Genomic DNA, 25,530 nt, shown 5'->3' with positions numbered 1-25,530 from the left:
TTCTTGCCATTCCCTTCTGCCTGCAAAGTTTCTGTTGAGAAATCAGCTGACAGTCGTATGGGTATTCCCTTGTAGGTAATTGAGTCTCTTTCTCTTGCTGCTTTTAAGATTCTCTCTTGTCTTTTGCTCTTGGCATTTTAATTATGATGTGTCTTGGTGTGGTCCTCTTTGGATTCCTTTTGTTTGGGGTTCTCTGCGCTTCTTGGACCTGTAAGTCCATTTCTTTCACCAGGTGGGGGAAGTTTTCTGCCATTATTTCTTGAAATAGGTTTTCAATATCTTGCTGTCTTTCATCTTCTGGCACCCCTATTATTCTGATGTTGGTACGCTTGAAACTGTCCCAGAGGCTCCTTACACTATCTTCACACTTTCGGATTCTTTTTTCATTTTGCTTTTCCAGTTGGGTGTTTTTTGTCAAATCTTTGATTTGATTCTTGTGCTCCTCTGGTCTGCTATTGGGTATAATATTCTTTATTTCAGTCCGTGTATGCTTACTTTCTCATTTCTTTATCGTAGCATCGAGGGTCTCATTAGTTTTCGTGAGGCTCTGCTCAAGTTTATAGCAAACCCTCAAAATTGCGATTCTTAGCTCCATATCCTCCATTTCTGACATGTTTTTTTGTCTCCGCATCTTTTATGCTTTCTTTGTGCACCCCCTTGTGGTCTTTGTGCGCAGTCTTGTTCTAGCCAAGCCTTAATTGTTGTAGTTAACACTAGAGGGATTTGACCACCAGGCCGACTGGCTATAGGAATCAGCTGTGTGGAAAACTTCAGTCCTCTGGGGAGGCGCTAGTCCAGCCCTTGCCTGAGGCGATCGGCAAATGGCTCTGCGCAGGGCCTGGGCGGGGCGGGCTCAACAGGGCGGGGGGAGGGAGCAGCTATGGCTGCTCTCAGTCCGTCTCCAGGGGCTCTGCCTCTCTGTCCCCACAACCGCTGCAAACCTCGGAGGGACCGTAGCCAGACAGTCCCGCTTCTCCCGTTTGAGTCTGGGTCCCTAGAGACTCGCCCGAATCTGTAGCCCAGAGTCTGAGGCTCCCTCCGGATTGAAAACGACAACCGCGCCCTCAGCCACCAGCCCGCTTTGCGCGCGCACCGGCGCACCACCGTACCTTTAAATTTTCCACACTGCGCCTCCTCTATTCCTCGTAATGCTGTTGTTTTTCCTTCTAGTTGTAGAGTCTCTCCTCAGCCAGCCTTCCTGTGGTTCTGGGTGATGTCCGTTCCGTCTTTTAGTTGTATTTTTGAAGTGGTTGTTCGAGGCAGCAAACTCCGGTGTTTACCTATGCCGCCATCTTGGTTTCTCCCCAAAACCATTTTTTTTAATAGAGTCCCTACCTCATTGTTTGTTCTTGCCTCTTTTGTCAAATATTAATTGACCATATAGATGTTGGTTTATTTTGGGGCTCTCTATTCTGTCCCATTGATCTATTTATCTGCTTTTATGCCAGTACCATGATATTTTGATTGCCATAGCCTTATAGAATAGTTTCATATCAGGTTGCATGAGATATCAAACTTTATTCTTTCCAAGATTTCTGTGGCTATTTGGGATCTTTTGTAATTCCATATAAACTTTTGGATTATTTGTTCTAGTTCTGTGAAATACAACATGGGTATTTTGATAGGAATTGCATTGGATCTATACACTGCTTTGGGTAGTATAAACATTTTAATGATGTTAATTCTTCCTTTCGATGAGTATCGTATGTGCTTCCACTTATTTGTATCTTCATCAATTTCTTTCTTTGGTGTTTTTTTAATTTTCTGAGTAGAGGTCTTTCCACTCCTTGGTTAAATTTATTTCTAGGTATTTTTTGGAGGCAATTGTAAATGAGATTGTTTTCTTAGTTTCCCTTTATGATAGTTCATTATTAGTGCATAAAAACGCAGCCAATTCTTTTACGTTTATTTTTAATTCTGCTACTTTGCTGAATTCATTTACCTGTTCTAATAGGTGTATTGTGTGTTTGTTTTTTGGTGGAATCTTTTGGATTCTCTCCATACAGTCGCATGTCATCTGCAAATAATTACTTTTGCTTCTTCCTTTCCAATTTGAAAGCCATTTATTTCTTCTTCTTGTCTGATTGTTGTGGCTAGGACTACCAGTGCTATGTGGAGTAAGAGTGGTGAAAGTGGACATCCCTGTCTTGTTCCTGAACTTGATGGAAATGGTTTCTTTTTAGCTTTCCCCCCTTGAGAATGAGATGTGCACTCCAATATGCCCACGTTCAGATGTCCTAATGCATAGATGTTTCAAACATGTATGTTTGTTGAGCAGGAAATTCTTTGTTAATTTGCTTTAGTCTCCATAAGTGTAAGTATTAGAGAAGAAATAAATATCAAGGCAGAAAATCTCAGATATCACTTCAGTTGACAGACCACCATGTAGAATTCATCCTCAAGGTTTCACCATTAAACACCTAGAGAGAAACAATATCTAAGGATATAGCTTCCTTAGATATTTATTCAACAGGATTTGGGAAGGAAAATGATTAAATATTGATCTGGAAGAAAAATAGTCTATCTATACTTGTCTTTATCAAGGGGCTAAGGTGGAAGGAGATATAAATATGTGTAGTACAAAAGATTTTTAGGGCAGTGATACTACTCTGTGTGATACTCTAATGAAGGCTACATGTTATTATACATTTGCCATAATCCAGATAAATTACACTAAGAATGAACCCTAGTGTATAATGTGGACTTTGAGTGATAATGATGTGTCAATGCACATTCATTGATTTTAACAAATGTACCACTCTAGTGGGGAACTTTGGAACTGAGGGATGCTGTGTTGATATGGAGGTTGGGCGGAAATATTTAAAAACGTATGCGTCTTTCACTTATTCTATTTTTAAAAATATTTATTGTTGAAAGTATTACATATGTCCCCCTTTTCCCCCCCATTGATCTCTTCTAGCCTGTCCCCGCCCCAAACCCAGGCCTTCACCACCCTATTGTCTGTGTCCATGGGTTATGCATATATGTTCTTTGGTTGATCTCTTCCCATCCTCCCACTCTCCTCTGCCTTCCCTCTGAAATTACACAGCCTGTTCCATGCTTCATTGTCTCTGCATCTATTTTATTCATCAGTTTATTTTGTTCTTTAGATTCCACATATGAGTGAGATCATGTGATACTTGTCTTTCTCTGACTGGCTTATTTCGCTTAAGAACAGGAACAGACAGGGATGTCCACTTTCACCACTCTTATTCAATATATTACTGGAAGTCCTAGCCACAGCAAGCAGAAGAGAAGAAATAAAAGGCATTCAAATTGGAAAGGAGAAAATAAAACTCTAATTATTCGCAGATAAATGATATTGTACATAGAAAACCCTAAAGACTCTTCAAAAAAACTAGATTGAATAAACTAATTCCGCAATGTAGCAGGATACAATATTAACACCCAGAAATCTATGGCATTTTTATGCACCAATAATGAATTCTCAGAAAGAGAAACTAAACAAACAATCCCATTTAACATTGCAACAAAAAAGTAAGATATTTAGGAATAAATTTAACCAAGGAGGTAAAAGACTTATACTCAGAAAACTACAGGGAATTGATAAAAGAGATAGAGGATGATATAAACAAGTGGAAGAATATACTGTGTTCATGGACTGGTAGAATTAACATAATTAAAATGTCCATACTACCTGAAGCAATCCATAAATTCAGTGCAATCCCTATTAAAATGCCAACCACATATTCACAGACCTAGAACAAATACTCCAAAAATTAATATGGAACCCCCCCCAAAAAAGACCCCAAATAGCGTCAGCAATCTTGAGAAAGAAGAACAAAGTTGGAGGGATCACAATACCAGATACCAACTTATATTACAAAGCCACTGTAATCAAAACAGCCTGGTACTGGCATAAGAACAGGCATATAGATCAATGCAACAGAATAGAGTCCCCAGAAATTGACTCAAGCCATTACACTCTTTCACTCATTCTTGCTATGAACCTAACAATGCTCTAAAAATTTAAGCCTATTTTGAAAGTCAAAATAACATGATACATATAATAACATTTTTTGTTTGTTTTGTTTTTTTTTTGGTTAGTATATGGAGCAACCAGCATTCCAGAATACTGGTAGAGGGGACATACTAGTAAACTATTTCAATCACCTAAGGAAACTGTCAGAATCTACGAAATCTGAACATTCTCATATTTTCCATGGGAAATTCTATTCATTTACTCCCATCAGAAATTCATACATAAATGCTCCAAAGATGTACAAGAATGTTAATAGTAGCTCTATTTGTAATAACCTCATACAGAAAATAACCCAAATGTCCATTAACATAATGGGACAGAATATGGTGATATATTTACACAATTGAATATCTATAATAATAAAAGAGTAATATGCTAATTAGACCAGATGTCCTTCCGGACGTCCTTCTGGATGAAGACTGGGCTGGAGGAAAGCCCAGGTCCTGGATGCCTACCAGCAAGCCAGAGCGAAGCCAGCCCAGGTCCCGGGTGCCTGCCGGTGGCCAGAGGGAAGCCAGCCTGGGGCCCGGGTGCCTTCAGGTGGCAGGAGAGAAGCCAGCCCAGGTCTCGGGTGCAAGCCCAGGTCCCGGGTGCCAGAGGGAAGCTGGTGCTGGAAGCCGGGGGAAGGAAGGCCTACTCTTGCACAAATTTCGTGCATTGGGCCTCTACTTATTAAATAAGAGACTATTGTGACAAGACAACAAATTTGACGAAAAATTTAAAACTTCCTAGAAAAAGTAGAATTAAATCTGACAGAAGACAAAATACCAAACTAGAATTATTGTATAACTATTAAGTAATTTTAATTGGTCGTTTAAAATATTCCCTCCCACCACTGGAAAAAAAAACTTGCAAACACACCAAAAATAGACAGTTGTAGAGGTGAGTTCTATAAAACACTTAATAAAAAGATATTACCAACCACAGATAGTTCTTCTAAATTTTTTTTCAGAGAAATGAGGATCACTAACTTACTAAGGTTTATTAAAGCATCTTAACAAAACCAGAAAAGATAAATATAGGCTAATCACCCTGATAAATGTAAATGCAAATATTATAATCAAAATGTTAGCATAGGTAGCTAGATATTAATAAAGGAAGGGAGCAAAGGGAATCAGACATTAAGAAGCCTAATCTACTAGGAAGTTGCAGCATTCATAGGCACCCAGGAGATTGCAGCATTTTCCCGCCAAGGGGATTAACATTCCTGCCTCCCCAGGTATGGAGAAAAGACCAGCTTTCCAATCTGGATGGAGGAATAAACAATAAAGGGGAAATTCCTCTGCTGGGTGCATGTCCAGTAGAAGCCAAGATGGCACAGGGGGTGGTGCTTCTACTATGAGTCATGCTAGTAGGAACTAAGATAGTGACCATAAAGGGGAGGTACCTAACTTGGAAAGTGATTGGATTGGATAAGGGACAAAGAACCCCAGAGGATCTAGGAAATGCATTGGTTAGAGGGAGAAACCAACAGAAGCAAGGAAAAGATGGGGAAATTGATTGGATAGTTTGAGATGCTACCTGGTTCTTCTCAAGCCTGAGAAAATGTACTGGAATTTAACAATATATAAAATGGCAAATTGGATATATCTCAAGAATGCAAAGTTGGTTTAAGATTAAAAACTTCATATAGATGCAGTACATTAACACACACAGATCACAATAGGTTTTCTTGGAGAATAACAAGCTGATTTTATTTTTACATGAAAGAGCAGGAGTCAAAGACAAACTGTCACCTCTAAGACAAATTTGAAGACTATATGTTATGAAATAGTATGTTATTTTAATTATACAGTTGTAGTAATTATGTCAGTATGGTACAGTGTAAGACAAACATATTAATGAAACTATAGAATAAAAAACTCAAAAATACTCCCCTTCAGATATGACAATGTGACTTATACTAGCATAATAGATCAGTGAGAGAGGATGGGCTTCTAAATAAACTGTGCTTATATAATAGGTTTCCTCAAAAGAAAATAGAATTGAACATTAATCCCACACTATATTAACAAATCTAACCCCAAATGATTATATAAAAATAGAAAAGACAAAATTTCCAGAGACAGGAGAAGGCTACATGAGTGAATAGTTGATCTCTTTAAGGAGTGTGTTTTCAAGTTAAAGGTCATTCTGTTAGATGATTTAGAAATGGGACAGTGCCTCAGGCTAGTGATATATTGAGGGACGACACTCGGATAGAAAAGAAAATAGAACCACAGCAATTCAGATCCAGGAAAACATAAAACTCAAAAGGAAAATGTTAACCGTAGTATTGGCCTGTCGTCTTTGAAAGGCCATTTACTGGGGCTCAGATAGCAACACTGTTCTCTATGCAGCTCGGCTTCAGGTATTCATAGGGAATGTCTAGCTGCTCATTCCGGGCCACTGTCTCCCTTTCCAGGTTGTCCAGATCTGCTTGAAATTGTCTTAAAATAGCCTTGGGCTCAGGACCTGAGAAATATTCTTCTGTGTGATACCCCAGGGGTACCTGAAGCAGAAACGAAGGATTGATCAGCTTCTAGTTCCAAGACACAAGGACCAGAGCACAGCCCCACATTGTGAAATTTCTTTTCCATTATCACTGTCCCAGAGTTCCCAAAATCCGCTCTCACCATATCTGGCTGCTGCCTGCCCACTTGCCTCACGCAAAGCATCTGAAGACAGCTCTGCCGAACATCTGGGAGTGAGCCCATCACTGTGGCCATTGTCACATCTTCCTTGGTGGTAGGAGGGGGCATCCGCATTGTGCATGGGGCATTAAGGACCCAGAACAACCAGTCATGCTGTGGAGGGAAGAATCTGGAGTCAACCAGGCACTCTGATATGCAGGGCTCTAGCTCCCAACTCTTTCCTTCAAACATACCCTAGACCAGGCACCCAGGCTTTCAGTTGTCCATACCTGACTGAAGTTGACTGCTGCATGCTGGGCAGTGCATCTGAAAATGCACATGGTAAGGAAATGGCAGAGCTGAGCCCGGGACTGGAAGGAGACAGGAAAACCTAGGAGAAGAAATACCAAAGTTTAGAAACTGCCATCCCTGAAAAAGATAAGGGAATGAGTGCTAATGTCTGGAGATACCCACATGTTAGATTTAGTGAGCATTCATTCATTCAGTCAGTCATGTAAAAGAAAAAAGAATAAAATAGCTAGGAATATATTGAACCAAGGAGGTGAAATACCTGTACACCGAAAACTGTAAGACACCAAAGAAAGAAAATAAATGGAAAGAAATTCTATTATCACGGATTGGAAGAATTAATATTGTTATAATGTCCATACTACCCAAGGCAATCTACATATTCAATGCAATCCCTATGAAATTCCAATTGCATTTTTCAAAAAAATAGGATAAATCAACCTACAATTGTATGGAATCAGTAAATATCCCAAATAGCCACAGAAGTCTTGAGAAAGAATAACAGAGTTCAAGGCATCCTCATCCTGCTTCCCGATTTCAAACTGTATAACAACGCAAAGTTAATCAAATCAGTATGGTGTTGGGCATACAGCAGACACATAGATCAATGGAACCAAACAGAGAGCCCCAAAAGGGAGCCAAGAATATACAATGGGGAAAGGACAATGTCTTCAATAAATGGTGTTGGGAAAACTGGCAGCCACATGCAAAGGAATGAAACTGGACTATTATCGTATACCACACACACAAATTAAGGACAAATGGATTAAAGTCCTGAAACCATAATACTCCTAAAAGAAAACATAGGTGTAAGCTCCTTGACGTCAGTCTTAGTGATGATACTTTGTATTTGCAAAAGCAAAGGCAAAAAACCACACATATGTAACTACATCAGGCTAAACATCTTCTGCACAGCAAAGGAAACTATCAAAGCCAGTCAGAGAAAGATAAATATCACATGATCTCACTCATTTATGGAATATAATGAACAACATAAACTGATGAACAAAAACAGATCCAGAGACAGAGAAGCATCGATCAGACCGTCAAACCTCAGAGGGAAGGTAGGGGAGGGTGGGGGTAAGGGGGAGAGATCAACCAAAGGACTTGAATGCATGCATATAAGCTTAACCAATGGGACACAGACACCAAGGGGGTGAGGGCTTGAGTAGGGGGGGGTAATGGGGGGGGACAAAGACACATATGTAATACCTTAATCAATAAAGAAAAAAAAAGAAGGCAACCTACCAATTGGGAGTAAATATTTGCAAATCTCATATCTAATATGGGATTATATCCAAAATATATAAAGAACTCAATAGAAAAATAAACCAGAAGTCCGATTAAAAGGTGGACAGAAGATCTGAATAGATCTTTTTCTAAAGACACACAGATGGTCAACAGGTACGTGAAAAGGCGCTCAATACCACTAATCATCAGGGAAATGTAAATCAAAATCTTAATGAGATGTCACCTCAAACCTGCTAGAATGGCTGTTATCAAAAGACAAGGAAATACAAATATTGGTGAGGCTGTGGAGAAAAGAGAAACCTTGTGCATTGTTAGTGGGAGTTGGTGAAACCACTATGGAAAACAGTATGGGTATTCTTAAAAAATTAAAAATAGCATTACCATATGATCCAGCAAATCCATTTCTAGGTATTTATCCAAAGAATTAAAACAGTGATTGAAAATATATCTGCACCCCATGTCCATGCAGCATTATTTATCATAGCCAAGACATGGAATCAACTGCCCTGGCTGGTGTGGCTCAGTTGTTGGGCTTCATCCTGTGCAACAAAAGGTTGCTGTTTCAATTCCTGGTCAGGGCACATGACCGGTTATGTATTGTGGGTTACAGGCTCGATCTCCTTAAGAGGCAACAGTTCAATAGTCCTGTTCCTATCTAATATCATTGTTTCTCTCTCCTTTACTCTCTCCCTAAAAGTCAATTAAAAAATCCTTTAAAAAAAAAAAGACATGGAAGTAAACTAAGTGTTCATCAATGAATGAATGAATGAATGAATGAATGAACAAAATTATATGTATTATTTACCTATAAAAAGAAGAACATCTTGCCAATTGTGAAAACATGGATAGACCATGGGTGGGAGTTTTGCTAAGTGAAATAAGTAGCCTGAGACCGATAATTATTACATGCTAAGTGAAATAAGTAGCCTGAGACCGATAATTATTACATGATCTCACTTATATGTGGAATCTATATATAAAAAAAAGGTAGGGCTAAGGGTGGGTAAAATGGATGAATGTGGTCAAAAGTTACAAACTTCCAGTTATAAAATGAATAAGTTAAGGGATGTAATGTACAGCATGGTGGCTATAGTTAATAACACTGTATTATATATTTGCAAGTTTCTAAAAGGGTAGATCATAAAACTTCTCATTAAAGGAAAAACTGGGTAACTATGTGTGGTGATGGATATTAAACAGACTTACTGTGGTGATCATTTCACAATATATACAAATATTGAGTCATTATGTTGTACATCTGAAATTAATAATATATATCAATTATACCTCAATTAAAAAATCACAAGATGAGGGCTACACCCCTAAAGGTATAAGTGTAAAAGACTTTAACAGGCACCTCATAAAGGAGGATATTCTGATGACTATTAAACCAAGGAAAAAGCATTCAATGCAACTGGTCTCTAAGAAACATAACTTAAACTCACAATAAGATAGATCTACATACCCACCAAAATGGCTAAAGCAAAAAAGATAGAAATATCTTTTTTATGTATTTGAGACTATATGGAGCAACGATAACTCATACTCTGCTGAAAGAAGTGGAAACTGGTACAACCAATTTGGAAAAGGGTCAATAACTACTGAAGCTGATTTTCGCATACTTTACGTTCCATCAAGTCCACAGGAAAACACACACACACACACACACACACACACACACACACACACACACGTTCACAACAGCACTAATATTGATCCCCCCAAATTGGAAACAATACTAATTCCCATCAATGGCAAAAAGGAAAAATAAATGGTGCCATATGATAATGAACAAACTACATGCTACATGCAACAAAGTAGGTAAATATCAAAAATAGTATTCAGAGAATGAAGCCAGACACAAGCAAGTGCGTGCTTGTATTTCCTTCTGAGGAAGGTCAAAATAAGTAAAACTAACCGACCTAGAAGTCAAGGTAATGGTCACTTTCACGTGGGTATGACTGGGAGAGTACACAAGGGGCTTTCTGAGGGAGCTGGTAAAGTTCTGATTCTTGATCTTCATGCTAATCATACAGGTGTGTCACTGTAGTAACACATCATAAGTTGTACACCTATGATTTCTGTACCTCTCTCTAGGTTTGTTGTATCTCAACAAAATTTCTGACTCCCCAAAAGGGGTTCAGTGCTTATAGATAGCTGGGAAATGATGCAGAGAAAGAGAAGTAATTCATTCAGTTAAAGTACAGGAAGGGTGTGAAAGTCAGCTATCCATTCCACTCAATATACAAGCAAATGTTTTAAAATATAGTTTCTATTATTATTCACTTGTGCTGAGGCCAACAGGTCAGGAGATAACTGCCATGGAAAAGGTATGTGTTAGACTCACAGATCCCAAGAGATGGGTACCTGCCGCGCCACAGGGGACCACACTGGGAGCATCAAGGTTGGTCAAGAGGCAGAGGGGTGAGGGGAAAAGGTAGCAGGAGTCTTTGTCATGGTTTCCATGAGAAGGAACAAGCAAGGCAGAATAAGCAGGTTTAGGACAGGCTAGTTGCTATAATTCCAGTGGGCTCTGGAGTGTGGTACCTGGCCCGAGGTGATTAGGCCAGGGGAATAGCAGCCCAGAGTGTAAGAGCTCAATACAGGTGGTGGTTGGGACTTCCGGCATATGAAAAGCATGCTCATGGGGGAGTGGTTTGCCATATCTGAGAATCAGCTGGCCCTGGGAAGGGTGGTGCCTTCTGGGTCAGCAAGACTCCAAGATGTCAAAGTATCAAAGCTGCAGAATAAATAGACATGATGAATGCAGTGAGATGGGGTCATAGAGTTTGATGCCTGACTAAGGTCATGTACCGCATGGCAGAATCTGGACTCTCCTATTTCACATGCTGATCATATTGGGGAGGTATTTTTGTGTGGGGTGGAGCATATGATTAAACTCATCTAACACTATGTACTATGTAGGCTTCAGCACTGTCACACATTATATCATTGGGTCTCAAAAATTCTGTCAGATTAAATGTGAGGATTGTGACCAAATATATGTCCATTTTAGAAATAAGGAAACTAAAAGTCAAAGCGAAAGAGATCTAGTGGATAGCTCAAGGTCACAAGGATGGAAAGAGGCCGAAACCAGTACTTTAGAAACAAATATTAGTGTGTGGCCTTTAATAAGAATAATGTGGGAATAATAGGGCAGAGAGAACATTGAAAGTTGAAGGAGAGGATGGGGTAATCAGAGCTTAAAGCTTATATATGACTGTATTTTTTAAATGCTTAAGGTGGGGATTTCATGGAAAGAGCATGGTTAGGAAGAGAAAGAAGCATCTTCTGGGGCATGGGATGCTTGAAAGACAGAACTGAAAAGTACCACAGAACATTTTGTTCTGAAAGTGTTGGGGCAGTGGGGGTGTTGCCCAGATCCTCCAAGAAAAGCCTCTCTCCAAGGATCTGGCTTTGGTATTTTAAACCCTGCATCATTTGCATTTTAAGGCCTGTCCATAATAGCTTCCCAGGATATGTTTGTACCTGTTCCAATAGCTGAAGATGGGACTCAAGGTGTTGGTGTGAAGTATGAGGGGGCAGGGCCTGAAGGACAATTTGAAATGAACCAAGCTGGCCCATGTGTGCAAGAGAGAGGAGGATGAAACGAGGCAAAGCTCAAAAAAGCTATTTCTTCCTCACAGAGGAAAATGTGGAGTGGGAGAATGAAAGATAGATCCTAGTGAGGAAATGAACCAGCAAGAGAAAGCTGAGAGTCAGTTTGCACCTAGAAATGACCTTGCACTGCTGTAGTGTGGCGTGTGTCTGCACCCTCTGTGTGTGGTGGACAGTAGCAGGCAAGAGGAGAAGGCTGGGAAAGCCAGAGAGGGTCATTATGAACTTTGGTGGGAATTTTTTTTCCTATTTGCATTCTTACAAAGAGCATCAGAGAGCACAAGCAGGTTGTGTACCCACTGGGCCCCAGGCTTGGTAGGTTGGGGGCGTCTGTGGCGAGAATGGGGGATGGCCATAAAGGTTGATGGTCAGCAACATTGAGAAGAATAATCCTTGAGTTTCTAGAATTGTCCTAACATTTAGGAGGTGAAAATGGAATTCAGATGCTTCATGTGTGGAGGTCCAGAGGGTAATAAGGGGTTATGTCCCCAGAAGGCAATGCTGACAAGGGGCTCTGGGCAGAGTGTCTGAGGAGCTCTCTTCTCTGGGGAGGGATCTCACCTCGGTCCTGGGCCTGGCACAGCCCCACCTCAGTGATCTCCCGACACCAGGCCTGCAGTTCACGGTCCCCTCTCACGACGTCATCCTCGTGGTAGAAGAGGTGGATGATCCCCTCCACGTACCTGCCCAGAGGAGAAGGGAGCTGAGCTCCTTGAGAATAGAAGGCCCTAGCCTCTGACGTCTACTCCTTTTCTGTGGCTTCTGCCAAGCTCCTTCCACTGTATCTGGGGACAGATCACAATACTTACTTTTTGGGACATTCCTGAACTCATTCTACACACTACTTTAGAAAGGAAGGAAATATGGGTCGTTAGTTTTAAAAGTACCCTAAGCATGATTAAGAACCATTCTTTCTAACAATATCCTGGTTCTTCCAGAACCCCATCTCCCCATTCCCAGCTTTCCCAACCTAGGCTCTCCCTTATTCCACTTTCCTCCTTTTCAGATCCTACCCACTGTCTCCTCTGCTCCCTCTGTCTGGACCTTCTTCTTTCATGTTTCTTTTGGCCCATACTGACCTCAAGACAGAGACCCACTCTCCCTCTCCCCAATGGCCATCCATTTCTCAGCTCCCACTCTCACCCACCGGGCAATGATCTTCCAGAGCCTTAAAGCATCATGGGCATAGAAAGCACTTGGGATTCCCAGCAGGCCCCGGTCAGCCAGATCTTCAGGAGGACAGAGGGAGCGGTAGGTCAGCTGAGCCATGGCCCGACGCATCAACTGCACATGGGGCCCTCCTCCTGTATTCATTGCCTGGAATTTGAGAGTTGACAGGTCTTGAGAGATAGAAGGAGAGCTTCAGAATCTTGACATAGTATATAAGGGGTTCACAGCGGGGTTTACAAAATTGAAAGTATAAAATGAACAGGCTCATGGGTTTAAGGATCAGGACATTCATACCAGGTGGTGTGAGACTGTGAAGATGGCAGGAGGTTGTAGAGAGATGAAAGATTAGGCAGCCCCATGCCCCCATTTCCTCTTTACCTGACTAAATAGTCCACTATCTGAGTCGAAGTGTGTCCGTCCACGTATGTTTATATCCATGGTGTAGCGTGTGTGTGGGATCAGGAGCTGGATGAAGAAGATTAGAGAAGGGTAGTTATTGGAGTCCATGCTTGGGTCCTCCCTTGTAGGGAGTGGCACTCAGCCTGGGAACATTCTCTCCTCTTGATGCTTTCCTCCCTGCCAGTGCCTTTGTAGGCTGGTCTCCTTCTGCTGCTATGATCACTAACTCTCATGCTCTCCATGACTGTACTGTGAGTGGGGTTGTGGAGCTAATGACCTGGGCTTGAGTCCAGGCTTAACAGCTCACTTTGGTACTTGTTCAAGGTAATAAACCCCTACATGTCAATTTCCTCATCTGTCAACACAGATGATAATAGGTCTCCTAAGTCAGGTGCTGTGGTGGTGATTATGTGAGTCATACACAGACAGTGTTTAGCTCAGTGCCTGCCACACAGAAGCATTGATTGGGACAGTGGTTCTCAACCTGGCTGCACATTAGAATCACCTGGGAATCTTTTTAAAATCCTGATTTTTGGGCCTCATCCTCCGGAAATTCTGTTTCTTTGTTACGGGGTGAGGCCACAACATTAGTAACAAAGAAACAGAATTTCCCGAGGATGAGGCCCAGAAATCAGGATCTTAAAAAGATTCCCAGGTGATTCTAATGTGCAGCCAAGGTTGAGAACCACTGGGTTAGGAAGTATTATCATTACCTTTATTGTATCCACCTTGAATGTAATTGTCTGTTTAGATTAGAAGCTACCCCTTAGCGTTTTATGTCATTTAATGCTTCCTCTATCATTCAAATCTTCTTATTCCCTAAACTAGCCTCTCTCCTCATTTTCAAAGCTCTCCCTCCAGCTGCTTATTGTTTTACTCTTTGTTTCCTTTGGGGAAAGGACACCTTCAGTCAGAATTTTTGGAGCCAAATTAAGCTACCTGCTTAAGCAGCAAATGTGTTGTCATGAAATCTGTTACTAATTGTCTCCTCTTTCCTGCTTTTTTTTTTTAACCTATTAAAAAAGTACACCTGCCTTGGCCACTGTGCTCAGTGGTGAGAATGTTGGTCTGAGCACTGATGGGTCATGGGTTCCTTTCCCAGTTAAGGGCATGTACCTGGATTGCAAGTTCAATCCCCGGTGCTGGTGGAGGCACATACGGGAGGCCACCAAGCAATGTGTTCTCTCTCAGAATGATCTCTCTCTGTTTCTCCTTTTCTCCCTTCTATTCTCTCTAAAAATCCATGAAAAATATATCTTCAGGTGAGGAAGAACAAAAAAAAATTATATAAAGTACAACGAATCCTGACATGGGCTTCTTTTTATCTTAAATTATTTTTATTTCATTTTAATCTGGTTGATAAAAAGGATTCAGACAGTTTGGGTGTTGATCAGAGTTTTTCATGCTGGAAAAAGCGAAGGACACAAGTGATACTCCTATAATCAAGAATCAAGGGAGCTCATATTGTTCTTTTCAGAAAGTTCATGGAGGGATGCTGGTGTCACAGAAAACACTAAGACAATAGTGAGGAGCAAAGAACCCAGAATAGAGTTCCTAACAGCAATGACAGAAATGATGATGATAATAAAAATAACAGCAGAAAACTGACATTTTTCTAGCATTTAGCCTGTAATGCCTTAACAACCCAACAATGCAGATCGCTATCCTCATTCAGAGATGAGGACCCTAAACACACATCTGGTGAGTACTGAGACCAGGCTTCAGGCTTCAGACCTGAGCAGTCTGAATACAGAGCCTGCACAGGTAACCTTGGTAAGTTCTGCAGGCTTAGCCCTCCTGGGAGTTCCAACAGGACTGTCTGCCATGGGATGGAGTTGCTATGGTGAGGGAATATGGCTGTGGAGGGGGCTTATCTAGTAAAAGGACATTTTAAATTGTAAAATTGGCATAAGTGATTCAAGCTAGGAGGGAGATGGTCATGCAAAGGCATCATGAGGTTATCAAACCTGAGAGCCCATGAACTACATTAGTAACTATTTTGTCTATGTCACCCTAGAACCCCGAACAACCACAGCCCAGAGGAGGGTTGGCGTTGGAAATCTCAGTGACATTACAAATCAGTTATTCTGCCTGCCAAACACTCATTTGCATATCTTACCAACACTTCAAACTCTTTGTATCTAAAGCTCAACACCTCATCTTTGCCTCCAAACTGGCTTCTTTTCCTGACTACACTCTGACCACTGCTCTACTGCATAGGTTTATAGATTTTTGCCCCCTGCTCTGCTCTGTTTCCTGTATCAATGTGCCATCGAGATCTGGAAAACAATTGTAAGACAAGCACAAGCCTTATTTTGCTGCCTTCTGCCTAGCAATAGACACTGAACTCGCTGTTTATAACATCACAGTATTTTTGGGTCATTCCAACAGTATTCACTTTGTGAGCCCCTAAGCCTGGCAGTGCTGAGGCCTCTGGCCTTTCTCTCCAATATTGCACAGGCATGACGCAGGCAGTCTCCTCCCTTCCATCCCTGTCACCACCATGCTAATGTTCATCTTTAGTCTCCTCACTCTTGGGTAGATGTCAGTGACCAGCCAGGCCCTTGCCCTTTTATCTTGTGCTCCTCATAACGTCCGGTTGCAGTAGAACATTCTCCATCAATACTATAGAGTTTATAGCTATTTCTTGTTATTTCCACCTCTATTCCAAGATATGGTTCTCTGGCTGTTTGTCATGTCTACCATTTGTCTTCTTGGCTAAATGGCAACATATTGGTTTAACAAATTATATCCCCACTCCCCTCCAGACCCACTGCTGGAGAATTTCAGAGAATTGACTTAGAATATGTGTAGAAAAATGTAAATAACTGGACTTAACAGGATAGATGGTCTCTGTGTGTATTATGACTTACAATTATATGTGAGTCTATAATTAGCTCAAAATCAATAGAACTTAAACGTGAAAATATGACCACAAAATTCAGGTCTTGTCATAGTTAACTGTGTCTTGTCCCCTTCTGCCTACGAAAATTCTTTGCTGCAATACCATATCAGTGCTAGATTATTTCAAAGCAGGTTTGTTTCATATTCCCAGACAGATGGCTTAGGCTTTTTAAATCCTGTGGAAATGTTGCATTGTTTCCTTTCTCTGGGATGTGAGCAAGAGGAGACATGGAAGGTGGAGTATGTACCTTGAAGATAGGGTGCAGTCCTGGGAGGCACCTCATGGTGGCTACAGCGATGACCTCAGCCAGCATATGAGTGTTCAGCACGTGATATTGGAACAGTTGCAGTTGAAAATCTGAATTTCTGACCCAGGACTTTGCCAGGAGCCAGGCAAGAGGAGGATCTGAGGGCAGGAACAGTGGTGGGGTTGGGTAGCTGGCGTTGGGAGGCTGGATCTGCAATAAGGAGGAATTAAGTATTCCTTGACCTCATCATATGTTAGACACTGTGCTCAGTTTCTGGGGGGAAATTATGAATAAGATTGTCTCCCAGGGGTCATAATCTAGTAGGAGGAATGAGGATCCTTCCAGTCATTCTCTCACTAGCTCTAGGGAAGTGTGAGTGCCATGATGGTCAGGTTCAAAGCAGGAGGAAGTGGAAAGAGGGAGTCCAGTATGACCATAACAGTGGTTTGGGAGAAACCTGATGAAGGTATGAGTTAGGATGGTAGATACCTGACAGTTCTCATCAATTGACTGATGAGAACAGTAAGAGTGAAAATGCATTAAAAACAAGGGAGAAGCCGAAACCGGTTTGGCTCAGTGGATAGAGCGTCGGCCTGCGGACTGAAAGGTCCCAGGTTCGATTCCGGTCAAGGGCATGTACCTGGGTTGCGGGCACATCCCCAGTAGGAGATGTGCAGGAGGCAGCTGATCGATGTTTCTCTCTCATCGATGTTTCTAACTCTCTATCTCTCTCCCTTCCTCTCTGTAAAAAAATCAATAAAATATATTTTAAAAAAACAAGGGAGAATATGTCTAAAATAGAAGGGATATTCCAAAGATTCAAAGGTCAGAAAGAGATTGAGTAGCCTTAGGGTGAGGACCAATAGAGAGCATTCTGACTCTCAAAAAAGGTAATTTCATGTGAGTAGTGAGCAGGCTGCGAGGTAGAAAGGAGAAATTGGAGACACAGACAGATCTCACTGAGTGAGGTGGGGGTGGGGGACAAGAGCCGGCTGTCTTTGTCCCTGGGCAGAGGTTGGGGTGAAGGGAGAGCAGTGTTGAAAGAGGATTTCCAAAATATCTCACCTGGATGACCATGGGTAGCAGCTTCCCACTGGGTTCCATCTTCAGCATGACGAGGGGGGCAGCCAGGTACTGCTGCTCTCCTTGGATCACGTTGGCTGGAATTCCATCCAGCAGGATAAAGTCAGCTTCAAATAGGGAACCGTTCTGGGGGGAAAGTTCAAAGTCTACTCCAGAGGGCCAGCACCAAGGGGAAGAAATGTAATAACATTCAGGCTCATTTCTTACAATTAGCCTACATCAATATCAGGGTCCTAGTGGCAGAAAGGAAGGAGGCATCCAGAACAATTAGTCCAAGTCATCTCAGTTGACAGTGAGGAAAGAGGCAAAATGAGAGGAATCTCCCCCAGGGACATGTTCATTCCCTGTGGCAGGGGTGGTTTTAAGACCATACTTGACCAATTCCTTTGCACCACAGGCATGCTAAGCTTCCCCTGTCAAGTTTTCCAGGCCTCTTTCCTCACCTACTTTCTCTTCTGCTGCCTCTGTCTGGCACCCAAGAGTCTCATAGTTTCCTTTACATACTTTATCAACTGCAAGTTTTTCCTGCAAAAGACTCTGCACATAGGGACAGTGGATTAATACAGTCTCCCTTCCCTGATTCATTACTGGTCCTTCCCCTTCACCACATCCCTTCCCCCACAGACAATGCGAAGACAATAAAGGGCTGCAGGGTGTACCTGGAGTTCTTTCTCCAGCTGGGCCCGAAGCTCCTCCATCCCTGAGGGCAGCACCAGCCGGGAGGGCAGAGAGGTGGAGCGTCTCAACAGCATGGGGTTGGTGCCATTGAGGAACTGGTAGCCAAAAAGCTCATCATCCTGCCAGCGCTGATGAACCTTCTCTGTGGAGTAGGAGTGGAGGGTAAAGGGAGGATATTTACAACAACCCAATTTCCCTCTTCTTTAGGTTTTAATACAGCAATTCAGGCATATAGTCACTCTGTATCCAGCCCCTGTCCTTTCTTCTTGTTGCCTCAGAGATATGACCAGGCATAATATCTTCTCACCTGGGAGGTACTGGGGGACTATGGAGTGTGAAGTTTGAGCCATCAAAACAGGCTATTATGAAGTTACAAAGGTCTATGGGAATACTGACCACATAGGGTGCTCTTGGGGCCCCAGAAGATCTGATCAAAATCCTCTAGGCTGTCCCAGGAGTTCAGGAGGGTGTAAACACGTTTGAGGATCATCTCCAGTAACCTAGGACAGATATCAAGGTTGGCACTGTCAACTCACCAAATCCTGCCTGTTACGGGATCCACCACTCCACTGGGATCTTTTCTCACCCTGTCTTCTCTGTCCATTCATAGTTCAGCCTCTTTCCACCATGAAATTTCATATCTGGGGGCAGATCCTTCTCAGAGTCTGCAGCTATTGTCAGGGGTAATCCTTCCTTCCAGGTGCTCCAACTAGCAGATAGAGAAAAGAGTTTGCTGGGGTCCAGCCCCAGCGGGCCCAGGGGTTCCCAAAGGTGTGGACAGAGTCGGGGAAGAATGAATGACACGGAGGTAGTGTTCAGGTGATCATCATAGCCAGGTTCCTCTTAGCCAGGTACCTCTCTTTATTGTCATCTAACATCTGTATTTATACTATTTGGTCCCAATCCTATCCATTCTATACAAAAGGCCAGGGGGCTTCCCAACTCCATTCAAAGGTTACTCTATTGTTCCACTAAGCTACAAGGAAGTAACTGAAGGAGGTCACTCCAAGCAAAGATCAAAGCGACCAACCATCCCTCTGACACTCAGTTAAAGGGTTTACTGATAAAAATCCTCACCTGGGGAAACAACCTTTCTTCTCCTAGCCAGGCTACTCCCCCTATTGTCCTCTTACATCTGCATTTATCCTATTTGATCTTAATCCCATCCATTCCATTCCAAAGGCCAGGGCATTTCTCATCTCCATTTCAAGGTTACTTGAAACATCCCTGCAGAGACTGCCTCAAGCAGCCAGGGTGGATTGGCTTCCAGCAAGAGTTCAGGAAGGAATTAGGGGTCAGTGATGGTGGCAGGATCAGAGAAGAGGTAGGAAAATCAGGTGGGCTTACCAGTAGATCAGCTGTCTTTCCTTCAGTTCTCTCTTTCGATGCTTCTGGAACTCGTCCAAGGTACTCTCTTCTGCCAGGCGGGCTAGAAGAACATTTGACCACATAGGTTTGTCCAATTGCTGCTATCCCTGACTTGATCTAATCTCTCATTCTTAACTGTATTACATCAGACTCTTGCCTTTTTCTCCGGCTCTACCTCACCTGATGTATTCCCAAAGTCACTCATTGTATCTTTGCCCAAAACCTAGTGATCTCACCTATTTCAACTCCATAGTGGTCCTTAAGCAACATCTCTAGTTTTCCTCCCTTTCATTTTCCTTAAATCAAATTCCATTACTTGTGCCTATAGATGATTATGAATTGTCTTCTTGATCACATGCCATATCCACAAAACCCCATATTATTGTGTATTGCCTTTGTTAAGCTCATCAATACTGGCCTTCCTCTTTCTACACCTTCACCTGTTCTCCGAATGACATATTTCCTATTTACTATATATATGCACTCTGCTGTTCTCTGTCCCTACCTCCACCTGATCCCTGAGACACAAATTCTATGTGTGCTCCCTTCAACCATCCCATCCCACCTGTCTTAGGGAGCAAATAGTTCCATGTTGCTACCTTTCCCTCACTCCATCTCACCTAGCCTCCCCGTCACATGGTTTATATTTGTTAACCTGACTTGTCCTTTTCTCACCTGTACTTATATTGTCTTGCAAAGATGCCTATTTCATTTTTTATTAAATTTATTGGGATATAACATTGGTTGATAACATTATATAAATTTCAGGTGTACAATCTTACAATACGACATTTATATACTCTGAGTATGCTCGCTGCCCAAAGTCTAGTCTTCTCCTGTCACCATATATTTGACCCCCTTTTACCCTCTTCCCTTTGGTAACCACCATTCTGTTGTCTATATCTATGAGTTTGTATTTTTATTTGTTTTGTTTGTTCATTTGTTGCTTTTTGTTTTCTTATCCCACTTAGGAGTCAAATTATACAGTTCTTGTCCTTTTCCTTTGACATTTCATTTAATAGAATACTCTCAAGATCCATCCATGTTGTCTCAAACAGCATGCCATCTTTCTTAGGGCTGATTAGTCTCCATTCTTACATGCCATTGTCCTAAATTTCTCTCCAGTCACATTTCTCCTCCATGTGTCCCACAGCAACAAATACCCTATAGCCCGTGCTCACTCATCCCCACCCCAGTCAGTGTGCTCCCTGCCCTACCAGTTGTCTTCCATGTTTTCACAGCCAAGCCAGCTCTTCATGGTCATATCATTTATTGCTCCCCTTCCCTGCCTCCTCTCAGGGGTCCCATGTGCTAGCCTTACCTGTCCCTGCCCTCACTTGTTCCCAGTCACACGGAGATTCCTTCCCACTTTACTTTGGCTCTTCTGTTTTCCAGAACATGGCTGCACCTCCCATTCCCAGGGCACACCTTGGGAGGTGGGATCTACACATCAATTATTTCCCTCTCCAGTCCTACCTATAGCCTTTTTATTTATGTATAATGTTCCCCTTGTTTCTTCCTCAGTACTCCGTGGGCCCTGCTCCCAATTCCCTAAGGCGACCCCTCACCTGTGCCCTCAGGCAGGGTCAGCACGCCCTCGCCCTGCACCCAGCGGTAGCAGGGGAACGTGGCCTCCCGGAAGGCTCCTGGGCCCTGCACTGTGATGCGGTCACAGAACCAGGCATCGTCCACCAGGGAGTGGTGTTTGCGCAACTTCAGAAACTGCAGTGGCCCCAAGTCCTGGGAAATGTCCTGTTCAAACGCCTCCACCTGTGGGGCGGAGACCCGGGAGAGGCATTTAACTGAGGGTGCCGGATGGGTGGGGCTTTTGTGGAGTCCAGTGACACGGCCTCCAAAGACAGAAATTCCTCCTCCAAAGACAGAAATTCCTCCTCCCAGATGACCCATTGAACCGGGAGGACCAGGATCCCGATTGAGACCACAGTGACTTGAACACTGAGCACCAACACCTGCAGCTGCACCTGGGCTCTCGGAGGACCTTCCCCTTTGACCATGGATCCCATAATGACACTTGGGAAAGGAGCGGAGGTTGTGTGGATCAGAGTCTAGGGGAGGGAGAAAGGGGTTGAGTCCAGCTGGGCCCTGGCTCTGAATCTCTCACCCACCCAGGTACAGGCGTCCCTTCTCACTGGAAGTCCCAGCTGGTGCGGTTGTGCTGTCACTGGCTCTCAGCCTCCCAAGTCCCAACTGCCCTCAGGCATGGAGCTCAGCCAGGGGGTCTGAGTTCCCACTTCTTCCGCTTACCTGGCCCCGCGCTGGCCTCAGCTGCAGCTCCAGCTCTGCCTCCCCGAATTCCCCGACCAGCCACAGCTGCACGCGGTTGAAAGACCCAGAGAAGAGCCAGGCCCCAGTGGCCACTTGGATGTGGTAGCGGCCCATGGCAGCAGGTGGACTGCCTGAGTGTCAGAGGTTCCCAAAGATTCCCAGGCTAGGTTTCTTCCTGCTTCATGCAGGACAAACCCAGGGCTTTAATAAAGCAGGACTCTATGTGCCAGCCCACTACCGGATTGGGCCCCACCCCAGACAAACCAGAACCTGGGATTAGCCCAGAGGGTGGGGGAAAGGTGGCTGCTCCTCTCCACACATTGTAAGGGATTTATATTGTTAAATGTTTTATGGCTACTCCTGACACCAGGATTTCCCTCTGCTGTCTTTATGCCCAGTATTCTCCCTACACACACACACACACACACACACACACACACACACATACACACATTCCATGTTGCTCAGATCTTGCACTTCTCTCTCTCTCTCTTTTAAAAAATCACTCACAATGCTCCCTTTCTCCCCATTTCTCTTTAAAATATTACTGAATTGCAAAAATTCTTTCAATTTTATTTTGTAGAAGAATTCAAATCATTTGATCACTTATTATTTGAGCAGAATAAAGTAAAGGCTGAGAGTTTGGGAGACCATTAACAGGGTCAATTCTTCACCATCATCTCTTTCTCAGCAGTTGTAAGGAGAAGGAAGTAGAGAGTGATTCTCTCAATTATATGATATAAGCACCACCAACAACTCTCAGGGAAAAAATGGCTATGCTGAGTTTTCTGGTAGAGCAAAAACTCAGTGAGGTAGCTATTGCTGTACCACTTCTTTAAAAATAAAGACATCCAAGTTCAAAAAGATGAAGAGATGTTACCAAAGGCACCCAAAATGCAGGCGGGTGATCCCAGAAAGTGTCATGATTCATATCATAACCCATTCTCTATTTAACCCTCTGGCTGTTGGCTTCTGGCCTTAGTTTCCTACTGAACCTTCTCCTAAAGCTTCTTTATGGCCTGTTGATTCTTAAATCCCAAGGTTGTTTTTTTTCAGTGGTCATGGTTGTCAAAGCCTGTGAGGCTTTGACATTTGTCTTTTAGCTGAGCTGCTAGCAGAGGTTCCTGGTGTAGTTCGTTGACCTCTGGCCACTCTTTGGTTTCATTTGGAGTTCAGGGAGCAGAGGAAGTACATGTCCACAAACCCACATCTCCTTCAGCCTCACCAAATCCTGACCTGTTTCATTTCCTAACTTCGATTACCAGTCCTAGAAGAGTTATCTGAGAATATACAGTATATATCCCTGTACCACTCAACCTACAATCACAAAATACATTACTCTGATACTGATATATTCCACAAGGTCTGGGTTTTTACCCTGTTACATATGTTTTTAAAATAAATAACAAATCATGATAGGATCTTTTAGAATTGGCAAAGATAATCCTGATTCATAATTATAAAATCTGAGTGTTGTATATAGGATTCAGTATGATATTGATTCATTGTAATTATACCAAATTATATGTGCAGAATTTTATTTCTGAGTTATTACGTATATATTTTCTGTTTTCATTTTTCCTTGATTTTTTAAAAATTTTGTTTTATTGCTTAAAGTATTACAAAGAGTATTACATATGTCTCCTTCTCCCCACCCCCCCCCACCTTCCCCCGGCCTCCCCTACTCCCCAGTGTCTTGTGTCCATTGGTTATGCTTATATGCATACAAACAAGTCCTTCAGTTGATCTCTTACCACCCCCACCCTGCCAACCCTCCCCAGCCTTCCTGCTGTAGTTTGACAGTCTGTTCGATGCTGCTCTGCCTCTGTATCTATTTTTTGTTCATCAGTTTATAATGGTCTTTATTATCCCTAAATGAGTGAGATCATGTGGTATTTTTCTTTCATTGACTGGCTTATTTCGCTTAACATAATGCTCTCCAGTTCCATCCATGCTGTTGCAAATGGTAAGAATTCCTTCCTTTTTACAGCAGCATAGTATTCCATTGTGTAGATGTACCACTGTTTTCTAATCCATTCATCTGCTGATGGGCACTTAGGCTGTTTCCAAATCTTAGCTATGGTAAATTGTGCTGCTATGAACATAGGGATGCATATATCCTTTCTGATAGGTGTTTCTGGTTTCTTGGGATATATTCCTAGAAGTGGGATCATTGAGTCAAATGGGAGTTCCATTTTTAATTTTTTGAGGAAACTCCATACTGTTCTCCACAGTGGCTGCACCAGTCTGCATTCCCACATTTCCAAGGAGTGCACGAGTGTTCCCTTTTCTCCGCATCCTCTCCAGCACTTGTCGTTTGTTGATTTGTTGATGATAGCCATTCTGACAGGTGTGAGATGATACCTCATTGTTGTTTTGATTTGCATCTCTCAGATGATTAGTGACTTTGAGCATGTTTTCATATGTCTCTTGGCTTTCTGAATGTCCTCTTTTGAAAAGTGTCTATTTAGGTCCTTTGCCCATTTTCTGATTGGATTATTTATCTTCCTTTTGTTAAGTTGTATGAGTGCCCTATAAATGTTGGAGAATAAACTCTTATCGGTGATAACATTGGCAAATATGTTCTCCCATGCAGTGGGCTTTCTTGTTGTTTTGTTGATGGATTCTTTTGCTGCGCAGAAGCTTTTTATTTTGATGTAGTCCCATTTGTTTATTTTCTCTTTAGTTTCCAATGCCCTAGGATCTGTATCGGAGAAGAAGTTGCTTCGGCATATGTCTGAGATTTTGCTGCCCGTGGATTCCTCTAGTATTTTTATGGTTTCTCGTCTTACATTTTAGTCCTTTATCCATTTTGAGTTTATTTTTATGTATGGTGTAAGTTGGTGGTCTAGTTTCATTTTTTTGCATGTATCTGTCCAATTTTCCCAACACCATTTATTGAAGAAACTGTCTTGACTCCATTGTATATTCTTGCCTCCTTTGTCAAATATTAATTTAGCATATTGGTTCGGGTCAACTTCTGGACTCTCTATTCTATTCCACTGATCTATATGTCTGTTCTTGTGCCAGTACCAGACAGTTTTGAGAACAATGGCTTTGTAATACAGCTCGATATCTGGTATTGAGATCCCACCTACTTTGTTCTTCTTTCTCAGGATCGCTGCAGCTATTTGGGGTCTTTTTTTATTCCAGATGAATTTTTGGAGAGTTCGTTCTAGGTCTGTGAAATATGCCGTTGGTATTTTAATGGGAACTGCGTTGAATTTATAGATTGCTTTGGGTAGTATGGACATTTTTTTATTTCTTAAATATTATATTTATTGGGTGACATTGGTTAATAAATTACATAAGTTTCAAGTGCACAATTTTATATAATACATCATCTGTATATAGCACTGTGTGCTCACCACCCAAAGTCAAGTATCCTGTGTTTCAAGCAGCATTTCTCTGCTGCTTTGTGATCTTTCTTCCAAATGTTTTAGTCTACCATTGATCGAAAATTCTGCAAAGCAGCCTGCATCAAAAGAGTATCTGTCTTTATCCATTCTTGTAGGATGTGCAATATACACACAACCGCTATCAGAATCCCTTCTCCTGGTCCTCAGCCCCGTGGGCAGGATTGTAGCAGTTCATTCCTGGA

General features: G+C 42.3%; 1 protein-coding gene across 1 annotated transcript; it reads right to left on the bottom strand.

The window, feature by feature from the left end:
• Window positions 1-6,314: 6,314 nt before the first annotated feature.
• On the bottom strand, window positions 6,315-22,043 carry LOC102428668 (arachidonate 12-lipoxygenase, 12S-type-like). Its single transcript, XM_006105856.1, has 14 exons — window positions 21,909-22,043; window positions 21,212-21,413; window positions 19,623-19,704; window positions 18,862-18,984; window positions 18,672-18,775; window positions 18,257-18,417; window positions 17,580-17,723; window positions 16,515-16,724; window positions 13,342-13,428; window positions 12,941-13,110; window positions 12,355-12,476; window positions 6,906-7,006; window positions 6,619-6,789; window positions 6,315-6,494 (listed from the first exon to the last, which is right to left on the bottom strand). The coding sequence occupies exons 1-14, from the start codon at window positions 22,041-22,043 to the stop codon at window positions 6,315-6,317; spliced, it is 1,992 nt and encodes a 663-aa protein (XP_006105918.1).
• Between the last annotated feature and the right edge of the window lie 3,487 nt (window positions 22,044-25,530).

This window comes from Myotis lucifugus, unplaced genomic scaffold (genome assembly GCF_000147115.1).
Source record: "Myotis lucifugus unplaced genomic scaffold, Myoluc2.0 scaffold_729, whole genome shotgun sequence".
Taxonomy (NCBI): domain Eukaryota; kingdom Metazoa; phylum Chordata; class Mammalia; order Chiroptera; family Vespertilionidae; genus Myotis; species Myotis lucifugus.
Note: the sequence above shows the minus strand (reverse complement) of the source record. Positions and strands in the feature narration are given on the sequence as shown.